A 23,679-nucleotide genomic window follows, 5' to 3' on the forward strand; every position below is an offset into this window, starting at 1 on the left:
CTGAGGGAAGAGGGTCAAGGAGAACGTTCTAAGGAACCTCAAAGCTGTTAATAGCTGGATAGGCTGAGCCTTGAGTAAAGCTGGAGCTAGGAAGGGGTGTGTGAGTGTATGTGTGTGTTGTATATTGGGGAGGGATGCTGATGCTGGTAGGGGTATGAGTAAGGTGTCATGAGAAATGGGCTAGTTAGTGGTCTTCAAATTTTCTTGCTTATTCCTTAAAATAATTTGCAAAAATTCTATCTTTCTTGCATATTTTAAAATATGTGTTGTGAATATTATATTGGCAATAAGTCTTAACATGAGTAGGGATGTGGTTATGGTGCCTTGCTTAAACTAAACAGTTGTTTCATTGTTCCATTAATGCCTCATGGTAAGATTCTAGATACCTTTCTTTTGTCAAAAAGGTAAGAACAATGGTGAAAGGGGAAGAGGGGAGAGAACTTTGACTGCAGGTGCCTTTGAAGGCACATAAATATGTGGAAAATATGAAAGTGGAGGATCTGGAAATTGACTCACTTAAAACCAGGGTCTGGATTATCAGGAAAAACTTTGTATACGGAGCTACAGAATTAAAGTCAATGGAGGAGACCCATGGAACAATATCAAGCTGTTTGAGTGAGCATGATTGGATTTACGTTTTAAAAGATCTTTCTGGACACTTTGTAGAATCAGTTGGAGAAAGGCCATATTGGAGACAGAAAAACTAGTTAGGAGGTTTTTGCAGAAACCTCACCGAAGGAAGATGAAGGCCTGAGCTAGGGCTAGAACTGTGGAGATGAAGAAGAAAAGACAGTGTAGTGTAGTGTTGTCCAATAGAAATATAATGCAAGCCACAAATGAGAGCCACATATGTAATTTTGAATTGCCTAGAAGTCACATTAAAAAGGTTTGAAAAGATAAAGTGGAATTAATTTTAATAAAATATTTTATTTAATCCAATATTTAAAAATATTGTCATTTCACAATGCCACCAATATAAAAATGACATATTTTATATTCTTTTTCTTTATGAAATCTTTGGTTTTTTTTAAGATTTATTTATTTATCTGAGAGAGAGAGAGAGAGAGAGAGCGAGAGCGAGTGCACATGGGGGAGGGGCAGAGGGAGAGGGAGAGAGAATCCCAAGCTGACTCCATGCAGATCCCAACTCGGGGCTCGATTTAAGGGCCTTAAGATCACAACTTGAGTTAGACGCTTAACTGCACCAGCCAGGCACCCCTCTTTATGAAGTCTTTGAAATCTGTTGTGTTCTTCATATTTATAGCACATCTCAGTTCAGACTAGCTGCATCAAGTCCTCAATAGCCACATGTAGCTAGTGGCTACTATATTGGACAGTGGGGGTCTAGAAATTGGGGCTGGAAGTAGGATCGGAGGACTCAAAGATATTGTTGTTTCTTGTTTGGGTCCTACAATGGTAGTATCCAGTGGAAGGACCAACTGGGTGAGTTGTGGGGACTTTAGCCAATTCATAATTTTAGTCATATTTCCCTTTACTTCCTGCTTTGTAGTAAGCTTGGAGTCACAGTGTTCAAATTTATGTTTAATGAAGAAAGTTGGGGGTGCCTGGGTGGCTCAGTCATTAAGCGTCTGCCTTTGGCTCAGGTCATGATCCCAGGGTCCTGGGATTGAGCCCCATGTCGGGCTCCCTGCTCAGCAGGAAGCCTGCTTCTCCCTCTCCCACTCCCCCTGCTTGTGTTCCCTCTCTCGCTGTGTCTCTCTCTGTCAAATAAATAAATAAAATCTTAAAAAAAAAAGTGTTAGTTTTTTACAATGACAATAATATATATTCACTGTAGAAAGGTTGGAATGTATGGAAAAGAACACAGAACAAAAATTCTTGTAATCCTATCTTTCTAGGATAACAAACTATTAATAGTTTTACTCTCACATTTTTTAAAGGTTTATTTATTTATTTGAGAGAGAGAGAGAGAGAGAGTAAGCAGGGGGAGGGGCAGAGGGAGAGAGAGAGAGAGTCTCAGGCAGACTGCCTGAGCATGGAGTCCCACTCCGGGCTTAATGTCAGGACCCTGAGATCAGGACCTGAGCAGAAACCAAGAGTCAGACACCCAACCAACTGAACCACCAAGATGCCCCTACTTTTACATTTTTTTTTTTTTTAAAGATTTTATTTATTTATTCATGAGAGACAGAGAGAGAGGCAGAGGGAGAAGCAGGCTTCCCGTGGAGCAGGGAGCCTGATGCGGGACTCGATCCCAGGATCCCGGGACCACGACCTGAGCCGAAGGCAGACGCTTAACGACTGAGCCACCCAGGCGCCCCTACTTTTACATTTTAAAATGAACTTCTAATTGCATAAGTAATACAGGAATGCCTTTGTTAAAAAAGTAAAAACAGTACAGACAAGTCTAAAGTCTCATTTGATTCCCTACTTCTGATTTCAGTTCCCTCACAGATGTAACCATTGTGAACAATTTACTGAGTATTCTTTCAGAACTTCTCTCTCTCTCCCCACTCTCTCATAATATATACAGACATACATATAAATGCAAATATTACAGTATCATTTTATGGTTCTTTTTTAGAGATAAATGTTAGCATACTGTTCACATCATTCCATACTTTTAAATATAAAAATGTAAAATATATTCAGGTCAAATATACAGATCTACTACATTTTTTTAGGATGCTGATTGGTATTTAATACTATAGATAAATTATGGTTTATCTACCATTACTCTACTGATGCACATTTAGGTTGCTTCTAATGCTTTGCTGTTAAAGACATTTAATGTTAGGAATGAACATCTGCTGTACATTCTGTGTGTGTCTGTATATGCATCCTTATACATACTGTAAACGATTATGCTGATTTTAAGACATGAAATTTCTGAGACGTGGTATATTATAGTTTTGGCTACTCCTACAAAGACCATCAAAACTAGTCCTTTAAACAAGATGGGAGTTTATTTTTATCTCACATAATAATCTGGGTGTGGGTCATCTAGGACTAGTACTGTAGCTTCACAGTGTTGGGCATCCAGGCTCCTTCCATGTTGCTCCTCTGCTTTCCTTAGAGTGTTGCTAGCATTGGCATTCAAGAGAATTTGTCTTGGACACATTGTATGCACAGCCTTGGATTTCTTTGTCTTCACTCAACTGCTGGGCCCTCAACCACTTGCTGCATTCCAGCAGCTGCTGTGGTGATTGACTCCATGCTGGCCTGCTTGGTTCCACCACCTGAAGCTACCATCTGGAGTTTCTGGCTCCTTCCACCACTTTTGAAGTAGGAGGAAACACTATATCACAAGGGATGAGATTCAGCATCCCTAGTAGCTGCCTATGGGGCCAGGTGATCCAACCTGGAAGTACAGAGATGAGTCTTAACCAGTGGGGTACAGAAGACAGGAGGAAAACAGCAGGGACATTTTCTCTCCACCTCTCCTTCTTATAGACTATGCCAAGATATGAAACATAAAAAGTTATATAGCCTGTTTGGGAACTATTCCACATGGCTGAGCAACTGGCTATGTGTTTCTTTATGATTCATTGGCCAGCCTTGTATTTCCTTCCCATCTGTCCTTGTCTCAGTCTTTTTGAGCTGCTATAACAAAAATACCATAAATTGGATGTCTTAAGCAGCAGAACTTTATTTCTCACAGTTCTGGAGCCTTGATGTCTATGATCAAATCACTGGCAGATTCACTGTGTGGTGAGAGTCCATTTCCTGCTTCATAGATGGTGGTCTTTTGCTGTATCCTCGCATAGCAGATGGGTAGAGGGAGCTCTCTTGGTTCTCTTTTATAACAGCACTAATCACATTCATGAGGGCTCCATTCTCAGGACCTCACAATTGCCAAAATCCCCACCTCCAAATACCATCAGATTAGATTTTAGGATTTAACATATGAACTTTTTTCAGTGTGTGTGTGGGGGCGCAAACATTCAGTCAACAGCATTCCGCTCCTGCCCCCCCAAATTCATGTCCTTATTATATGCAAAATATATGCATTCCTTCCCCATAGCCCCTCAAATCTTAACTTGTTCAAGCACCAACTTTAAAGCCTACGTGTAAAGTCTCATCTAAATATCATCTAAATCAGATACGAGTGAAACTCAAGGTAAGATTCATCCTGAGGCAAATTCCTCTCCTGCTGTGAACCTGTGAAACCAAACATGTAATGTGCTTCCAAAATACAATGGGGGGAAAGGCATAGGAGAGATATTTTCTGTCTAAAAGGGAGAAAAAAAGGCAAGAAGATAGGAGCGACCGGTCCTAGAAGCCTAATGGAGCAAATAACATTAAATCTTAAAGCTGGAGAATAATCCTCTTTGGCTTGGTGCTCTGCCTTTCGAGCCTACTGGGGTGGCAATGTTGCCCCCATGGCTCAGTGGTACAGTCCCACAGTGGCTCTCCCAAGGTGGTTCTCTGCCCTGGGCTGGCATCTCTTCTGGACCGGGGTCCCGAGCCTGTGGCCCTTCCAGAAGTCCCATTCTTTGAAATCTATGTGGAGGCATCTCTATGTCCAGGGCCTGTGCATTCTGCTCACTGGCAGAGAGGGTGCTGCCCAGATATCGCCAATGTTTGTTACTTGCCCTTCTGGAGGGGAGGCCCCTGACGCCTGCCGGAGCTGCCCTTGGGGCTGTCGAGGAGCCTGTGAGGTGATGGGGTGCTGGGTACCACTCTGTCCCCTGGCCTTTGCACTCTGGGTCTGTGATTGTAGTGCCAGGCCTGCTGGTCTCTGAATTGCCTTTGAGGTCATTCCTTTCATGTCTTGAACACTTGCTCCTGGCCATTGTTGAGATGGCTGATTCATACTAATCTTATCAAATGGTCGCTTGGCCACGCTCTTAGTGTTCTCTTCCAAACAGCATTCTCATTTTTTACAATATGAATAGGCTGAGAATTTTCCAAATCTTTAGGTTCTGTTTCCTTTTTGCTTGACAGTTCTGTCCTTAAGTCATTTCTCTCTTCTCACATTTTATTATAAGCAGTCAGGAGGAGCCAAGCTGCACCTTCAACACTTTGCTTAGAAATAGCTTCAGTTAAATATCCAATTTCATCATTCACAAGTTTTATCTTCCACAAAACACCAGAATGTGAATGCAATTCATTCAAGTTCTTTGCCACTTTATAACAAGATGGCCATTCCTCCATTGTCCAATAACATGTTCCTCATTTCCATCTCAGACCTCATCAAAATGGCCTTTACCATCCATAGTTCTAATAAAATTCTGTTCAGGATTACTTAGGTATTCTCTAAGAAGACTGAGGCTTTCTCTTTGGCTCTCCTCTTTTCTTTCTGAGTACTCACTAGAATTTCTCTTAACAGTCCCTTCACAGCAATGTAGACTTTTTCTAGCATGCACCTCGAAAGTCTTCCAGCCTCTACCCATCACTCAGATCCAAAGTCACTTCCACAGTTTAAGGTATTTATATAGCAGTGACATATCTTAGTACCAATATTTGTATTAGTCAGAGTTTTCCAGAGAAACAGGACCAATAGGAGATATAAAAATATATATATTTACTATAAGGAATTAACTCACATGATTATGGAGGCTGAGATGTTCCATGATCTGCCATCTGCAAATGAGAGAACCAAGAAAGCCAGTGGTATAGTTCACTCCAAGTCCCACGTCCTGAGAACTAGAGTTGTCAATGGTTTAAATTCCAGCCCAAGACCAAAACCCCAAGAACCAGGAAAGCTGATGTCCAAGGCAGGAGAAAATGGATGTCCCAGCTCCAGCAGAGAGAGCAAATTCACCCTTTCTTTGTGTTTTTGTTTTATTTGGAACCTCAGTGGACTGATGGTTACCCACCCACACTGGTGAGATGATCTTCTTTACTCAGTCTATCAAATATTTTCCAGAAACACTCTCACAGACACACCAGAAATAATATTTTGCTAGCAATCTGGGCATCCTTTAGCTCAGTCAAGTGGACACGTAAAATTAATCATTACAGTCCCAGTCTTACTTCCTATTTCCTTCATTCTTGCCCCAGGGAATTGCATTACCAATTACGCCATGCCATAATGTACTAGCACTTAAGCTTTTGCTTCGAACTCTGTTTTCTAGGAAACCCAGGTTAACACAGAGGAGTGAGCTATAAAAAGTGGACCCTCAGGATGGGATTTTAGAGGTGAATTGCCCACTGTCTGAAAGCAATAGGGAACCAATTACAGTGGTAGGTGGCATGGTAATAATCCTTGGCATGCAGTGATTTCACCCACAGTTTAATTGTGATGAGATGCAGATACAACAAGGTTTTGGGAGATCAAGTAGCTATCGTGTTTAGTCAGTATAGGGGCAATATTAAATAAAGGGATTGTGATGTGGCTTCTTTTGTAGGCATTGAAAGTCTTGCAGAAAATTTACACACACACACACACACACACAGACTCTCTCTGTCTCTAGTCTTAGGGCAGTTATTTGACAACTTAAGTCATGCTCTGAAAGTCAGAGTGCCTTTATTGCAGCTCAGGGCAACTGCAGGTAGACTTTGTTCAAAATCAGGCCAAGGATCTGATTGTACAGCAAAGATTCCAAGAAAAGAATGGGACCCAGAGACTTGAGATGAAGATATTGAAGTAGACAAGCCTAAGAACTTTGAGTTCCTAGATGACTCTGAGTCTTCCAGGCTGGCAGAAATAGCCCCTAACCATTTGCCACAGAAAGACAGTCTCTGCTTGCCTGGGGGAACATTCAATAATCTAATCTGAAGCAGGTGCCTTTCAAGATGATTCTTGTTTTCTTCAGGATATGCCCCAACACCCTTCATTAGCTCCTGGCTAAAAACCAAAGTCAGGTTTCAGCACAGCCTGAGCAGGAAAGTACAAGCTCTGCCCTGGGAAGAAATAGCCCACATGCCAAAAGAATTGCAGGATCTGGCTCCTAGGTGTTAGCTGAAACTGGGGGAATGTGTATAGGAGTGTATCTTGAGTATGTTAGACCAGGAGGACAGAATACAAAGCCGAATAGCGTAGATTTCATTAATATGGGGGTACTTAGCCATAGTTCAGGATTCCCAATAATTTAACAGGATGGCTTCTTGAAGCGTGGATCTGATAATGTTCTATAGCGAATGCAGTAAAGATGGCAGAACTTCCTTGGTATATTATTGAAGAAAGGACCAGAAGGCTGAGAGAGGTGGGAATGTTAGAATGAATTTATTATGTATGTCCTGAGAACCCACCAGTTGGCTATGCTCCCTGGGATGGTCAGGGAGTATTCCCTTCCCTGAGAATGTAAAGAATGCAGTGATGATGGGAGCACCAGGATCTTTGGAGAAGCTTGATAGTTTCTGTCTTCTGTAGGTCCGGGTTGATGGTGGAGGGTTCTGCCATGAAGTTTAGCTTCATAATATTAGTGGGGATGATGCAATTCTAGAATGGCAAAGGCCAGGTGGTAGCAGCTAACAAAGGCTGCTGATGTAATTACCATAATGGACAGGCAGGCCAGAGTGACAACCAAGGAACCTTTACCTATAGGGGTGTCCAGTGTTGGCTAATGGATCATGGTTTTATAGAGGCAAGACGGATGAGAAGGCAACAAAAGTGTTCTCAATATGTATAATCAGAAAATTCAAGACATAGTAAGCAAAAATATGATATTAGTTGCTGCAATGAAAATTCTGGGCCCTCATCTAGTTCCGGATCTCAACCCTTGAGGAAGAGATTTAATATTTAGCAGAGCCCTAACACTGAATCCCTAACCTGTGGCCTTAGAGTTGTTATGGGTGGAAGGGCCAGGCATAAGTGTCCACACCAAAGTGTTCAGTTAGAAGCAATACTGCAGGGCGCCTGGGTGGCTCAGTTGGTTAAGCGACTGCCTTCAGCTCAGGTCATGATCCTGGAGTCCCGGGATCGAGTCCTGCATTGGGCTCCCCCTGCTCGGCAGGGAGTCTGCTTCTCCCTCTGACCCTCCCCCCTCTCATGTGCTCTCTCTCTCACTATCTCAAATAAATGAGTAAATCAAATCTTAAAAAAAAAAAAAGAAGCAATACTGCACTCCAGAGGAATTGCAGATACTTGTTCAAGCCTCAAAGACTTGGAAGATGCAGGGATATTACCATCTAGAACTGTGTGCCACAGGCGAAAATTTTAGGTTTTGGAAACAGAGATTCCCATCTGTCCTGGATAATGTTGCTGATCTCTTTGTTATATGTCCTGACTACACTGACTTCCATTGGTAGCTTTTAATAAGTAAACCTGTTTAATTTACCCAAGCAGTATCTTTTATCTGAACATGCTGGTGATATTTATCGACATGGTGTTCACACAGTAGGTCATGCATTACAAATATATTTTTCCAGTGTGTGGCTTTTCTACTTTTGCTGTGCTATATTTTACCCTTCTAAAAATTTATCTTAATGTATTCAAGTTACTATTAGTATTTTCCTTTCTGTCTTTTACTGTTGTACCTTTTAGGAAAGGCTTTACTTCAAGACCATAAATACATATATGTTAGAATAATAAATACATGTTAGAATTTCTTCTACTATTTTACAACTATTTTATATATATTACATATATGTTATACGTAGAATTATTATATAAATTACATATTACTCTGTGAGTCTCCTTTTACTGTATTGATTAGAATTTAGTTTCCTATGGATTCTGCCTCAGTGTCTAAGGTTTTAGTTTGGCTACTTCTGTCTCATGGTTGACAGTATATAATCATTGTGATGATTTGTGCAGCTGAGATCAGATGTAACCTTCTTTACTCCAATCCATCTTTTATTCTGCCATTATAGTTTCCCTTCTAAAATATGTCAAATACAGAGTGGATTGTGTTCTTTTCTATTTGGGACTATTTGAGGGTTCCCAAGTGAGTAATTATATTAGCAAACATTTGTATAGCCCTTACTATGTGCCAGGCACTATTTTATGGGTTTTACACATATTAATTCGTTTAATTCTAAACAAAACAAAACTGAGTTAAGTAGGATTATTATTTCAATCCATTTTACAGATGAGGAAACCACAGCACAGTGAAGTCAAGCAACTTAGAAGAAGTGGGAATTCAAACCATGCTTTCTGGCTCCAGAATTTGGGCTTTTAATCCCTACTGTTTTTAATTATACTCTTCTTCTAACCTAAGGTTTCCCACTGAATACAGAACTAAGTCAAAGTTTCTTAGCACACTTTCCAACTACCTACTATATTTGATCACACTTCTCTTTCTGCCTCACCTTTTGCCCCTGGGTCTACTGTAGTCTTTGGTTCACCACACTGGACAGATGATTTATTTAACTCGTCGTGTATGTTTATAACTTTGTACCTTACTCAGGCTTTTTTCTCAGTCAGTGGTATCCTTTTAAATGTTCTCCGTCTTATTTTTTTCCATTCACTCGTTCCAACAAGGATTTGTTAAGGCATACTAACTCTGTGCCAGGCTCCAGGCTCGGGGGCTGGGTTATCACAGTAAATAGGCAACTCCCTGTTGCGGGGGGCTTTCTGTTAATGGAGAGCAGGGACAGTCCAGGGCTAAAATATCACCTTTTCCAGAATCGTCTGGTCTTTTTCCAGTTCCAGGCTTCATCTTGGGACTCCTACAGCGTGTTTTAAATCTTTATCCCAGCACATTTCACAGCATACCTTTTTATCATGGTTAGTTGTGTGTCATCTGCTTCTTATAAGGAACGTATGGGTTCACCTATGCATTGTATGACACACTAAAGAAATTGTTGCATTGGCCTAAATGAAAGGATGGAGTAGTTTTTAAAAAAGTTTAAATATTGGGTGATGAGGTGGGAAAAGGAGATCTTTGTGCTTTTTTTTTAAGACCATATGTAGGTACATATTTGGGACAGTCCAAATGATTAACAACTAAATTAGGAATCGAGAGAGTCCTAACCTTATTTATTCCTTCTGTAACAGTAACTTTAGATGATAAAGACTTTTGAATGGGCAAAAAGGATCCCTGCAGCCTACAAAGACACTAATTATAAGGAAACAGCAATTTACATTATTTATAAGGAAGCTATTTCCATTATTTAGCCCTGCCAGACACAGTAGTTGCAGAGATCCATTCTTTCACTACAGTGGAAAGAATAAAGTGAAGTGACAAGGGAGTAGAAAAGATATTCTAATAGCTGCATCTCATTACAAGAAAGATAACACCTCGGAAATGTTAAAAAATGTTTCGAATATAGTTTAAACTGAACAAAATGGAAGCTTCCATCTTAGCACGACGATGATTCAGAGTACGGCAGCCATTTAAATATTCAGGCAAGCTTTTAAAAACTATGGCAAGTGAAGCATTGTCAACTTTGTATTTGCAAGGAAGAAAATGACTATGAAGCAATGCTGTGACTAAGATGCATAATTCAAGTATTTGAATTTAATAAGTCACATTTTCTTTTACCAGTGACATTGAAATGTAAGTGCCTGCACTCTTAGTAAGGTTGTTTGTGAGAGCAGACAGATCAGGGGAAAAAACCCCAGTTCATCTGTTTTATTTTTCTTTTCCTTCCTCCTCTCTGACCACTTTAATTTAATTTTATCCTGCAGTTTCACTTTCATCAATATAATAGGTAGTACTCAGTGGCAGATTACATCAGCTTTTGATCTAAAATAGCCAAGTCTGTTATGTGAGAACAAGGAGAAGATGAGAAGAGAAAGAATTTACCAAGCTGTTTGTTTTTTTTTAAATAAAAGCTCTCTTAATACTTTTTTGTAAATGCCCCAAGAATGAATTACTTCTTTAGGCCTAAATTCTTCAAGGTCTTAACGTTTTTACTGCTCACTTAGAGACAAGATAAAATCTTAATCGAAGAATGATTTGTCTATCCTGACTGGAGAATTGAACTCCTACAGTAAGGTGTGAAGGTACCTCACTGCCTGCCAAGAAGGTTCTTGGGTCATAATTACCTGTCTTGAAGAGCAAAAGATCATTTTCCTTCAAAGAATATTAGAGTACAGTACACATGACATATTAGGCCAGCCTCATAAATTAGCACAGGCCCACAGAGCCTGCAAGAAATTAGGTCAGACCTGAAAGAAATCAAGCTGTGGTCCAATAAGCTTCTTAATCTTAAGTGGGAAATTGGGCTCACAGGGTGTTAGGGTCACTATCTTTATTTATTCTTATGTGTGACAGAACCAGTAACACTTTTCAGTGTTAAAGACCTATTTTTCTAAGACATCAAATATTTCTGTTTCTTCTCTTAGATAATTTTTGGCATTGCATAGTTTATAAAGCAAGCAAGTTCCCTATGAGTTAGAAACTTATACCTTAAGTAAGTAAATAAACTTCCTGTTGCCCATAATATGTAAGGAAAGAAGAACTTCCCTTGCCCCCATATATTTTCCTTAAGGCCTATAGTTTCTCCATCAGAAGCAAGTTTCCTAAAATCTCTGTTTAAAATGCAAAAGTATTTTGAGAGTTAACACTTCAAGCCACGAGTGTGCATTAATGTCCGGCAGTTAATGTTGAGTGAAATGCTTATTAATTTAGAATATAGTGATAATAAGGATGAAATACAAATGAAGAACTATAATGTAACCCTAATTGTTAAGCACAGCCATCATCTCCATAGTTACAGACCTCAAGGTACAAATAGAGGGAAGGGAATGGATCATTTGCATGTACTTAATTTTTTTTTTTTAATTTTATTTATTTGAAAGAGAGAGTGAGAGAATGGGAGAGCACAAGCAGGGGGAACGGCAGAGGGAGAGGAAGAAGCAGGCTCCCTGCTGAGCTGGTAGCCCCATGTGGGACCCTGGGATCATGACCTGAGCCCAAGGCAGAGGTTTAACTGACTGAGCCACCCAGGTGCCCCCCATGTACTTGATTCTTAAACTGGTTGTCAGATATTTTCCTAATTTTTTTTTTATATTTTCCTAATTTTGATTTGATTGATAAGCTTAGTTTTTTTTTTTTGAGGATGGCCAGTGAAACTTACTCATTTTGAGCACAGGCTTTGGAGTCAGAAGGCTGGGATCTGGTCCCTGACACTACAGTTTACTCTGACCTTGGTCCGTTAACTTTGGTTTCTTAAACTGTGAAATGGAGATACTCATAATACCCTAAGTGGTAAAGCTGTTATCATGATTAAATGAGAGATTATGTTTCAAATGCTTAGGACAATGCCTGGCACATATTAATGACCATTATCATCATTAAGTGGTCGAAATGGAAAACGAGTATAGTCTGATTTGTAATCGTAAGTTTTTGGCTCTACTATTCGCTGGCTCTCTGTCCAAAACCTTCTCTCTATTCTTCTGTCATACGGCAGTGCCAGTGAAGATTCAGGGCAAAAAAAAGACAAAAAAATGTGCTTAAAGAACTTGCTGATTTTGCCTAAAGATTTTAAAAGTGTCCTTTGGTTTCTCCTTGCTGTATATGAGAAAATATAATGAGAAAATTTCTCATATAAAAATATGAGAAAATATAAATGAAGATTAAAGGAAAAATTGTTAAATGAAAAGAGATCATTATTGGTAATAATATTGTATTAATAAATATGTAATGAAAAGAGATGACATGACAATTTCATTAAAATATTAAGAAAAAAAAAAGCCCCCAGGAGCGTCGTTTCTTTCTGGGCCGGGTTCTTTCTTCCTTTGCCCTCCAGGGGCCGCTGTGTTTTCCTGAAAGCGCGCTGGACGCCTGGTTGCCGCGAGACCGTCGCCAGGCAACCGCGTGTACACACACTTCCAGCCGGCGGGGGTCTCGTCAATATGGCGGCGCTAGGCACCTCCTCGACCTCTCCCCTCAACCTGTCTCCCACATCCCTGTCCCCGCCAGGACCGCCGCCGACCCCGCCCCCGACCTCGAACGCACTCTCGAAGTCGCCGGTGGAGTCGAAGGAGAGCTCCCCGAGCCCAGTGCCTCGCTCCGCCTGCCTCGAGAACTCACTGCCCCTCGCCGTGTTTTATGGGCCCCTGGACGCTAAAAACCCACTCCTGGCCTCCTGCGAGAGGGAAATCCGGGAATTACTAGGCTTTATGAAGAGAAAGAAGGCGTTAGCGATAACGGAGGAACAGAAGCATGAATTCCACCGGCTTTGGTAAGCAGAGGCAGGGCGCTGGGGAGGGCGCCGGCCGGAGAAGGGCAACTCTTGGGGCCAGAGGAGATGCCCTTAAGGATGCCCACGGTAATGCCAGAGCTGGGTGAGCGTTGCGGACCTGGAGGGAAAAACAAAGTTTAAGAAGTGGAGACTCATCGCTGTTACAGTCCTTAATTCCTGGTAAATGTTACACTTTGGCTACCTGCTCGGGTCAAAATAAAAATCAACACAGAAGTGTTTCATAACTCACCATTCCTTCTGAATGTTCCCCAGTCGCTAAGCTACTCCATGCCAATAAATTTTTGACTCGCTCAGGGGCTCAGGGGTTTCACAACTTTCCATGTTGTGGGTAGAATTTTGTGTATGAGGAAAAAGAAATAACTTTGAGGTAGCTTAGGTTCTTGAAAAAGTTAGTTCTTGATGCCACGAAGTATGTGATTCTGTGAACATGTGCACTTTAATTCCCTTTTATACTTTAATTCCTTTTTATATTGTTGTTAGGGTCACAATGATTTTTTACTGATTTTGTACTCGTTTTGCATACATGTTTGCCTTTTTGGGAGTTCTATCCCTATGTTACTACTGAGCGACAGACTTCCTATTTTTAAGGTTCTTTCCTGATTATTGTTACCATCTTTCTTTCCCAGTCAAAATACCTTGCAAACCGAACAATTACAGATGTAGACAAATGTCAAAGAATACCAGAATAGTGAATAATCTCAACTTTTATTTTTCATTCATGTATTTAATATGAAGAAATAGTTTTAACTTACATTTATTATTCATTAATGCATTTAACTATTTATTGAGCATCTACTATATATCAGGTACCATTCTAGGGACTAGGAAAACACCAAATTAACAAAAGATAGAACAATTTGTACCCTCATGAAGCATATATTTTTTGTTACTACAGACAGCTACTAAACAAGTCAAGAAATCATTTTACAGGGAAAGAAGTGCTAGGGAGAAAATTAGAGCAGAGTGTGGGGATAGAAGATATGGTATGGTGTTGAAATTTAAAATGGGGGTGTCTGGGAGCATGGTCAGATTAAGTCAGGAAAAGTGGCCTTTGAGAAAGATGAGAAAGAGATATAATAGCAAGTGATGAAGATTTCTGTAGGAAGAGTTGGCCACAAGGGAGAATGGCAAGTGTGAGGTTCCCGGGATGGGGTTGAGACTGTGGGAAGAACAGGTTTCTGGTAGGAGAGAGGCAGATCAAGAGTTTAGTTTTCTTTTTGTAAAATATATATTTTTTATTTTTAAGTAATCTCTACACCCAGTGTGGGGATCTAACCCACATCCCCAAGATCAAGAGTCACATGCTCCACCGACTGAACCAGCCAGGCATCCCAAGAATTTAGTTTTAGATATATGAAGACTGAAATGTAATTCAACATCCAAGCAGAGCTGTTGCATAGATAGTTGGTCATTTGAGTCTGGAGGTCAAAAGAGATATGCATTTGGGATTCGTTAGTATGTTATTGATATTTATTTATTTATTTATTTAATTTATTTGACAGAGAGAGACACAGCAAGAGAGGGAACACAAGCAAGGGGAGTGGGAGAGGGAGAAGCAGGCTTCCCGCGGAGCAGGGAGCCCGATGCGGGGCTCGATCCCAGGACCCTGGGATCATGACCTGAGCTGAAGGCAGACGCTTAACGACTGAGCCACCCAAGTGCCCCCGTATTATTGATATTTAAATCATAACACTTGACTTAATAGCTAAGGGAGTAAGTGTAGATGGAGAAACATTGACAAGTAGAGGAGATAAAGTGGCAGAGACTAAGAAGGAGTGGCCAGGGTGGTAGGATGAAAACCAGTAAGTGTGTGGTGTGCTGGAAGTCAGGTAGAGAAACCGTTTCAAAGTAGGAAGGAATGATCTATTCACAGTGGCAAATCCTGCTAATGGGCCAAGTAAGATGAGAACCGAGAATTGACCAAGGAAAGTGCATTACTAAGCTATGTATATTTATATTTAAAACATTTCTGCACTTATGCCTTAGATAGCACTTTATCTTCCCATTTCCACGACCAGCGCTGTAGTTCAAACCACCAGATTGTGCTTTCCCCACAGCCTCTGGAGTCTCAAATCTATCCTTCACTTTAGCAGTAAGGGTAACCTTTATAAATCAACCACCCACTCTCCTATCTCAAGACTCTCTATCGCTTCCTATTGCTGTTAGAATAAATTTAAGACTCCTTCTGTGCTCCAGGGTCTGAGCATCTGGCCCTGCCTGCCTCTTCCAACTCAGCCCATCCCTCACTTCTCTCTCAGGACTTTCCAGGGAGACAGATCCTATTTTTTTCATCCCAGGGCCTTTATATTTGCTTCCGCCTTTGTCTGAAATGTTGTATCTTCAGCTTTTCAAATAGGTGGCTCCTTCTTTTCTTTCAGGTCTTAGCTCAGTTCTTACCTCTGTAGAGTGTGGCCTTTCCTATTTAATGCAGGTTCAGCCACCCATTTATATTTTTTATTTATTTGTTTTCTTGTGTATTATCTGTTTCCCCCATTAGAATGGAAGTCCCTGCTGACTTTGGATAACATGTCTCTTTTTCATTTTTCTATCTCTAGCAACTAGCCTGGTGGTTGGGATAGAGCGAACTTTCTTCCTTCCTTTCTTTCTTTTTTTGAAGATTCTTATTTCTTTATTTGAGAGAGAGCATGAGTGGGGGGAGGGGAGGAGGCAGAGAGAGAGAGGGAGAAGCAGACTCCCCGCTGAGCAGAGAGCCTGATGTGGGGCTCGATCCCAGGATCCTGAGATCATGACCTGAGCCGAAGGCAGCCGCTTAACTGACTGACCCAGCCAGGTGCCCCTAGAGCAAACTTTCATTGAGTATTTGGTATTGAAAGAATTCAAGGATTATTATCCTTGTATTTTCAATAATAGTTAATGTTATATATGGGAAAGTAGACCTGGGCCAGTTCGTAAGTAGAGTATCTGTTTCATCTTTAAAGAGACTATAAGAGAATCACAAACCTTAACGATTGACACGGACCTTAGCAATCTAACCTCTCACACATTTTAGGTATTTATTTATTTACACAACAACTTTTATTGAATGTGTACTCTGTGCCCAGCATTGCACTAACCATAGGTTATATAGTGGTGAACAAAATAGATAGGGAATCTGTGCTCATGGAGTTTATAGTCTAGAGAGAGACAGAGAGAGAGATAAGCTTTCAGTGAGTCATTAAGTCAATATACAAACAACAGGTGCTATGAAGGAAGAAGCTACTGAGCACTTACATGTGCCAGGCATTGTACTAGGGGTTGGGGATCCACCAGTGAATCAGATAAAGAGCCCTGCCTTCCTGGTGCTTATATTCTAGAGGAGGAGGTAGGCAATGAACATATGAAATAAATTCACTTTATGGTAACCTAGAAAGTGACAAATGCTAGGGAGAAAACTAAAGAGAGGAAGGGTTATGGAGTGGGAGAGAGGAGATTGCAATTTTCTTTTTTTTTTTTTTTAAAGATTTTATTTATTTTTTTGACAGAGAGAGACATAGTGAGAGCAGGAACACAAGCAGGGGGAATGGGAGAGGGAGAAGCAGGCTTCCTGCAGAGCAGGGAGCCCGATGTGGGACTCGATCCCAGGACCCTGGGATCATGACCTGAGTCGAAGGCAGACGCTCAATGACTGAGCCACCCAGGTGCCCGAGATTGCAATTTTCAGTAATGTGGTCACAACAGGTGACACTTGAGCAGCGGCTTAAAGAGCACATAGCACGGACCTACTTCCAAGCTAATGGTGAGGGAGGTGACATTAAGCTGAGATTAGAAGGATACCAGGCAAGGAGAGAGGATAAACAGAGGGAACAAGCATGTGGGAAGATCTTGGCAGGAAAGAGCCAGAGACTTGGGAGGAATGTACAGAAGCCCATTAAGCATAGCTTAGTGAGTGTGGGTGCAGTGGTGTGAGGTGAGGTTAGAGACATAGGTAGGGCTATGGAAGGTTTTAGAGGCCTTTTACACAGTTTGCCTTTATTCCAAATGCAGTGGGAAAGCATTGGGTAGTTTTGGGCAAGGGATTAACCTTATTTAATATTATATATACATATTTATATAATCTTGTCCAAGTGGAGTAAGAATGACAATGTGGTGGCCAGTTAAGAATACAGGAGGTAGGATTTGCTTTTATAACGTATTTGAGAGATGGTTATTTTTTAAAATCAAAATTTTTTTTGTAACTATAGGAATTTACGTAAGCATAAACATTCACAGGATCTAAAATATAGAGTTTGATCATACTGGCAATGTTATTAAATTCGGAATATGATAGATTTTTTTAAAGGTATGCTTTTGTTATAACCACATGAGATTTAGATATCATTTACAATTTTCTATTTTAGAGAATTCTAACTATCCAGCAGCAGCTATAATAAGTCAGCAATCCAAAGGGTATTAACGTTTTCTTAAATGATGCACATTATGTAGTGTATGTTATATTTTCCTTGTTTAATCATTATGTAAGTCATTCCCAGTGAGCAGTCTTAACTTGAACTTAAAGTTCACTTAAAAAAAAATTATCTCATTATATAACCTTGATTGATTTAACAAAGCTGGTATTTTTCTTTTATGAGTAATAAACATAGTCATCATTATCTCATCTTTAAGGTTTGAAAGAATTAAGTCTTTTGTCTACATAATTTAAGAATTCTAGCAAGACTTGCTGACTTTTTGAGATTCATTATATTTATTCTAATACTGTGACATTTCATGAAAGCAGCAAATGAGAGTGAAAAGGTTAAGAAAAACAAAAAACAAAAAAGCCTAAACCAAAAAACCTCTTCCTTTTAAAATTTCTATGGCTGTATTTCCCACACAATTTTTTGGGCATGGTTATTTACTACTTGGTACATGTATATATTTTCATATCCTAAAGTATTACTCATCAGTCGAAGAAGGCAAGAATATCCTGTCCCCTACCCCTCCTTTGTAACTAAATATCATTTAATTATTTGAATGAATTAAACAAAATTATTTGAATGAATCAATCGACATGTTTCTGTTGAGGTTGTTCTGATAATATCCCAACATATACATCATAAGTACTAGAGCCATCTTCAGTCCCTAAGTTTACATTCCTACCTGTATTAGTCAATTTGGGCTATTAGTTACTAATTAGTAATTATAAATTAGTCGGTTTGCTGCCATAACAAAACACCATAGTCTGGGTGGCTTAAACAACAGAAATTTATTTTCTCACAGTTCTGGAGACTAGAAGTCCCAGATCAGGTTCTTGCAGGGTCAGTTTCTGGTGAAAGCACTCTTCCTGGCTTGTAGAGGACCACTTGGTCTTCACATAGCCTTGCTTCTGAGCAAGTACAAAGAAAGAGCGAGAGAAAGAGAGTTCTCTGGTGTTCTTCTTAGATGGGCATTAATGCCATCAGACCAGGGCCCCACCCTTATGACCTCATTTAACCTTAATTATTTCCTTAGAGTACCCTTTTCCAAATACAGCCACACTGTGGGTTAGGACTTCAACAAAAAAATTTCAAGGGGACACACTCATTCAGTACATAACACTGTCCTCATCTAGAAATTTATGAAATAGGCTTGGACAACTGTTAAGGGAAATTTGGAGTTTTCCTAGAGGCATTTATAATTTCTGAGAGAGAGGGAAGGAGTAAATGTTAACTAAATGAATGAACAAAATAAGCAGTGATCTGCTACCCTTTGAAACTAATTAGAAACCATGTTGAGAATACTGTACGTTTTATTTTTGTTTACTTGGTGGAAAGAAACAGAACCCTAATGGACTGACTGGATAGTGAAATCCCTGAACTCTTTATGGAAAAAAATAAAACAAGAACAAGGAATTTTTTTTCCTAGTCATTTATGTATTCATTCATTCTTTCAACAAATAATTATTGAGAACATGTATATACTAGATGAGGCTGGGCAATGAATAACATAGTCCAAGTCCTTGCCCTCAGATAGTTTACATTCCAGAGGACAGGAAGGCCCAGTAATATACTAGTTAAGATCATGGATGCACTGAGCCTCCATGTCATCAACTATACACCTGGAAATTGATACTACCTATCTCAGGGTTGTTGCGGAAATGAAATGAAAACAAAAATGCATGTGGCGTAAGACCCAGAATAGCCAATGCAATATTGGAGGAGAACAAATTTGGAAGACTGACTTTAAGACTTCCTCTAAAGCTACAGTAATCAAGACAATGTGGTATCAGTGAAAGAATGAGCAAATACATCAATGGGGCCGAACAGAGAGCCCAGAAATAGACCCTCGATGTAATCAACTCATCTTTGACAAAGGAGGAAAGGCAATACAATGGAGCAAAGATAGTCTTCTTAACAAATGGTGCTGGGACAACTGGACATCCACATGCAAAACAATCTAAGCACAGACCTTACACCCTTCACAAAAATTAACTCAAAATGGATCGCAAACCTAAATGTAAAATTCTATGGAACTCTTAAAAGATAACATAGGAGAAATCTAGATGACTTTGGGTTTGATAATGACTTTTCCGATATGACACCAAAGCCACAGTCCAGGAGAAAAGAATTGATAAGCAGGACTTCATTAAAATTAAAAGTCTCTGCTTTGTGAAAGACACCATCAAGAAAATGAAAAGACAAGCCATAAACTGGGAGAAAATATTTGCCAAAGACATATCTGATAAAGGACCGTTACCCAAAATATACAAAGAACTCTTTCAACAGTAAGAAAACAAACAACCTGATTTAAAAAAATGGGTCAAAGACTTTAACAGACACCTCATCAAAGAAGATAATACAAGTGGCAAATAAACATATGAAAAGATGCTCCCCAACATATATCATTAAGAAGATGAAAATTAAAACAATGAGATACCATTACACACCTACTGGAATGGCCCAAATCCAGAGCACTGACATCACCAAATGAAGGGAGGATGTGGAGCAACAGGGAGTCCTCATTCATTGCTGGTGGGATGCAAACTGGTACAACCACTTTGGAAGACAGTTTGGTGGTTTCTTACAAAACTAAGCATACTCTTTTTTTTTTTTTTAAGAGTTTTATTTTTTTTTTAAAGATTTTATTTATTTGTCAGAGAGAGAGAGCACAGGCAGGCCGAGCAACAGGCAGAGGGAGAAGCAGGCTCCCCGCTGAGTAGGGAGCCCCAATGTGGGCCTCAATCCCAGGACCCCGGGATCATGACCTGAGCTGAAGGCAGATGCTTAATCAACTGAGCCACCCAGGCGTCCCAACTAAGCATAATCTTAACATACAATCCAGTAATCATACTTTTTGGTATTTACCCAAAGGAGTTGAAAACTTATGCCTATACAAAAATCTGCACATGGATGTTGATGGCGGCTTTACTCCAGTTGCCACAACTTGAAAGCAAACAAGATACCCTTCCGTAAGTGAAGGGATAAATAAAATGTGGTATATGTAGGCAAGGGAATATTATTAAGCATTAAAAGGAAAGGAGCTATCAAGCCATGAAAAAACACGGAGAAATGTTAAATGCGTATTACTAAGTGAAAGAAGCCAGTCTGAAAAGGCTACATGCTGTATGTTCCAACTACATGGCATTTTGAAAAAGGCAAAAACTATGGGGATAATAAAAAGATCAGTGGTTGCCTGGGGTTAAGGGAGAGAGAGGGATACGTAGGCAGAGCACAGAAGATTTTTAGGGCAGTGAAACTACTTTGTGTCATATAGCATAATGATGGGTTCCCATCGTTATACATTTTTCCAGACCCATAGGATGTATAACATTAAGAGTAAACCCTAAAATAAACTGTAGATACTGGGTGATAATGATGTGTCAATGTAGGTTCATGAGTTGTAACAAAGATACCACTCTGGTGGGGGATGTTGATAAGGGGGTGGGGGAAAGGCTGTGCATTTGTGTGGGGCATGCAGTATATGGGGAATCTCCATACCTTTTGCTCAATTTTTCTGTGAACTTAAAACTACTCTAAAAAGTAAAATCTGTTTTAAAAAATGAATATAAGGAAATTTGATCAGGGGCGCCTGGGTGGCTCAGTCGTTAAGCATCTGCCTTCGGCTTAGGTCATGATCCCCAGGTCCTGGGATGGAGCAGGGTTCCCTGCTCAGGGCGGGGAGTCTGCTTTTCCCTCTCCCTCTGCCCCTCCTCCTGCTTGTGCTCTCTTGCTCACTCTCTCTCTCAAATGAATAAGTAAAATCTTTAAAAAAAAAAAAAAAAAAAGAGCTTCGATCAGTGTTTGGCATAAAGGAAGCAATAATTTTAACAGTATTTAGTAGTAATTAGACGTTGACAGTAAGGCACATTGGAAAGACAGCACAAAATAAGTTTTTAAGGATTGTTTGCTAATTAATTGAGGTTTCTTGCTGACTTTGAAGATATAATTTTATTTTATGACTTTTACAGCGCCACCTCTTTGTTTAATATCTGGACCAAATATGCCCCCCGGCTGCCAGCTGCCTATTACAATGAAAAGCTTCTGAAGGTTGGCGATAGCCTTTGTGAAATGAAAGTAAGTGCCTCTGGAATAAAAAGGGCCTACATGAAGCTGACTTGGCTAATTATTATTTGGTTTGATACCATTCCTATTTTACATGATTTGATTTTTTTCGTAGAAAAATATGAATGAATGCTACAAATGTTAATGAGGCACCATAACCAAAAAAGTGTTTGTTTTTTAATTTTGTAGTTCAGATTCTCCAGAGGTGAGAGATTCCTGAACGGAAAGACAACCAGCTGGGGTTGGGCAGGCTCACAGCCCCTAGTTAACAGAGGGTGTGGTAGGTGCCCAACAGGAAATGCTGAGTCATCATGTTCCTACCTCATACAAAGGAGCCCAGACACCACTTCCTGTTGTTTTTCACATGGCTGACCTTGCCCAGTGACAACTTTCATGGGTTCCTGGCCTTGCTGCTATGTTGTCTGGTTCCCAGTGCCCTGTTTTAATGACTTTCAACTCCTTAATGTTTTGCCATATGTAATTATAGCAGTCATTCCTTACGTGCCCTGTTTCTTGCTTAGTATTGTAGTCCAAACTGAGCTTGTGCCAGATTTCTAGTTCCTGTCAGTGGCCACGTCTTGGATTGCTGTGGACTTGTGGATTTGGTTCAGTAAGACCACACCATAGCTGGGTTTTCGGTTAACAGTCATATAAGTTTTTCCCTTAAGCTCTGGCATAGGCCCAAATTATTCTGAGTTAAATATGAATGTTTGACACATCTAGAATCCTTGGACTGAAAGTTTGTTTTATCCAAACGGTTTTTAGGCCGTTTTCAATGTTTTCTTGATTTTCAGTTTTTCAACTTCATTTTCCTCCTCCATTTCTATTTTCTGGACTTGAATTTATTTTTCTTTTCTTTTTTTGGGGGGGTGGTTTGAGGGGGAAATTTACCAAATGGAGGATGAGATGTGGAGGAAATTTCAAATGAGGACGATCTATTGTCTGCTGCCAAAATTAGAGCATCAGCTTAGCTTCATGTAATTGGACCATAGTTCTTAGAAACTTAAAAATAAAGAAAAACTATAGAAAAAAAGTTTCTCTATAGGAAAACTACAGAAAACAAACAAAAAAACTGATGGACAAGATCCAACTTGTGACCTATATTCATGTGAAGTGGGATAACTGTTTTGACAAGCATTAGAAGAGTGTCCCATCTGTTTTTATGCTTCTCCTCAATATAAGAGGCTGGTGATACACAGCACAGTTTGGTGTTGTTTGTGGAGTATTCAGGTGGGTGGAGCAGATATTGGTGGAGGGAGGAGGGAAGACCATGTTAGAAGTTGATAAAGCAAGTTCAAGCTGGGTAGTGGCTAAGGATTTAGAATATTTCAGATAGAAAGGCCCAGATAGGATATTTTAAAATTTACTTAAAGGAACAAAGAAAACATTTTTAATCTACTTTTCATTGATGAGAAAGTGGGCTGATAAAGGTATTTAGACTCCTGAAAATGAACTTGAGTTGTTCCTTTGGTTCTAGAATCTCTTTAGTTTTATTTAATTCCAGCAAAGATCATTTTGTTGGAATAGTCTTGTTTTGAACCTAGATTTGAATTTATCATATGAACCAAGTTAGAAGGGAAAAGATTCAGAATCAACTAGTGAAAAGTAACAAACAAGTCAGTAGAAATAGAAACAAAAGTTTGACTGTGGATGACTTCCAAGGGCCTAGGTAACCCTATAGGCAGGTGAACCTATAATAGTTGCTTTCCCTGGAGACAGTTGTAGGGGAGGAAACTGACGAAGGGGTGCAGTTGATTCATATCCACAGCCCTGCTCACCTCCCCTGCCCTGAAACTCCAGGTCAGCTGGGCCCTGTGCACTGCAGAAATGAGCCCTGATTTTGTAATGGAAACATAAGCCTGAATTAGGACTAACAGGAATCCTAACTAACAATAGCTCAGGCTTTTTTTATTTGTCCTGATGCAGCTTCAGAGACTGTTGGCAGATGAGAGAGAGAGAGAGAGAGAGAGCGTGCCTTTCCTCTCCTCTCCCTTCCTGCCTTTCTTCTTTCTCTCTCTCCCTCCTTCCTCCTTTTCTCCCTCCTTTTCTCTTCTCCCTCCCTGCCTCCCACCCTTCCTCCCTCCCCTACCCCACCTTTCTTTCTTTTTTGGAACTTAGGAGGTATCAGAGAAGCAAGGCTAGTTATGCAACTCATCTGCCTCTCTGAGTAGGTGGATTACCATGACATGGTGATGATGAATTTTTTGGATTTTGAGTATAT

The 23,679-nt window shown here is 40.1% G+C and overlaps 1 protein-coding gene across 1 annotated transcript in view; it reads left to right on the forward strand.

The window, feature by feature from the left end:
- The first annotated feature begins 12,611 nt into the window (after positions 1–12,611).
- CFAP54 (cilia and flagella associated protein 54) overlaps positions 12,612–23,679 on the forward strand; it is a 242,110-nt gene continuing 231,042 nt past the window's right edge. The window contains exons 1-2 of the mRNA XM_081818984.1: positions 12,612–12,981; positions 21,365–21,470. Of these exons, the coding sequence (XP_081675110.1) occupies positions 12,653–12,981; positions 21,365–21,470 (435 nt within the window). The 5' untranslated portion in view covers positions 12,612–12,652. The remainder of the gene's footprint in view (positions 12,982–21,364; positions 21,471–23,679) is intronic.

The sequence above is a fragment of the Leptonychotes weddellii genome, chromosome 5 (assembly GCF_054177405.1).
Source record: "Leptonychotes weddellii isolate Sample4059 chromosome 5, ASM5417740v2, whole genome shotgun sequence".
Classification (NCBI taxonomy): Eukaryota; Metazoa; Chordata; class Mammalia; order Carnivora; family Phocidae; genus Leptonychotes; species Leptonychotes weddellii.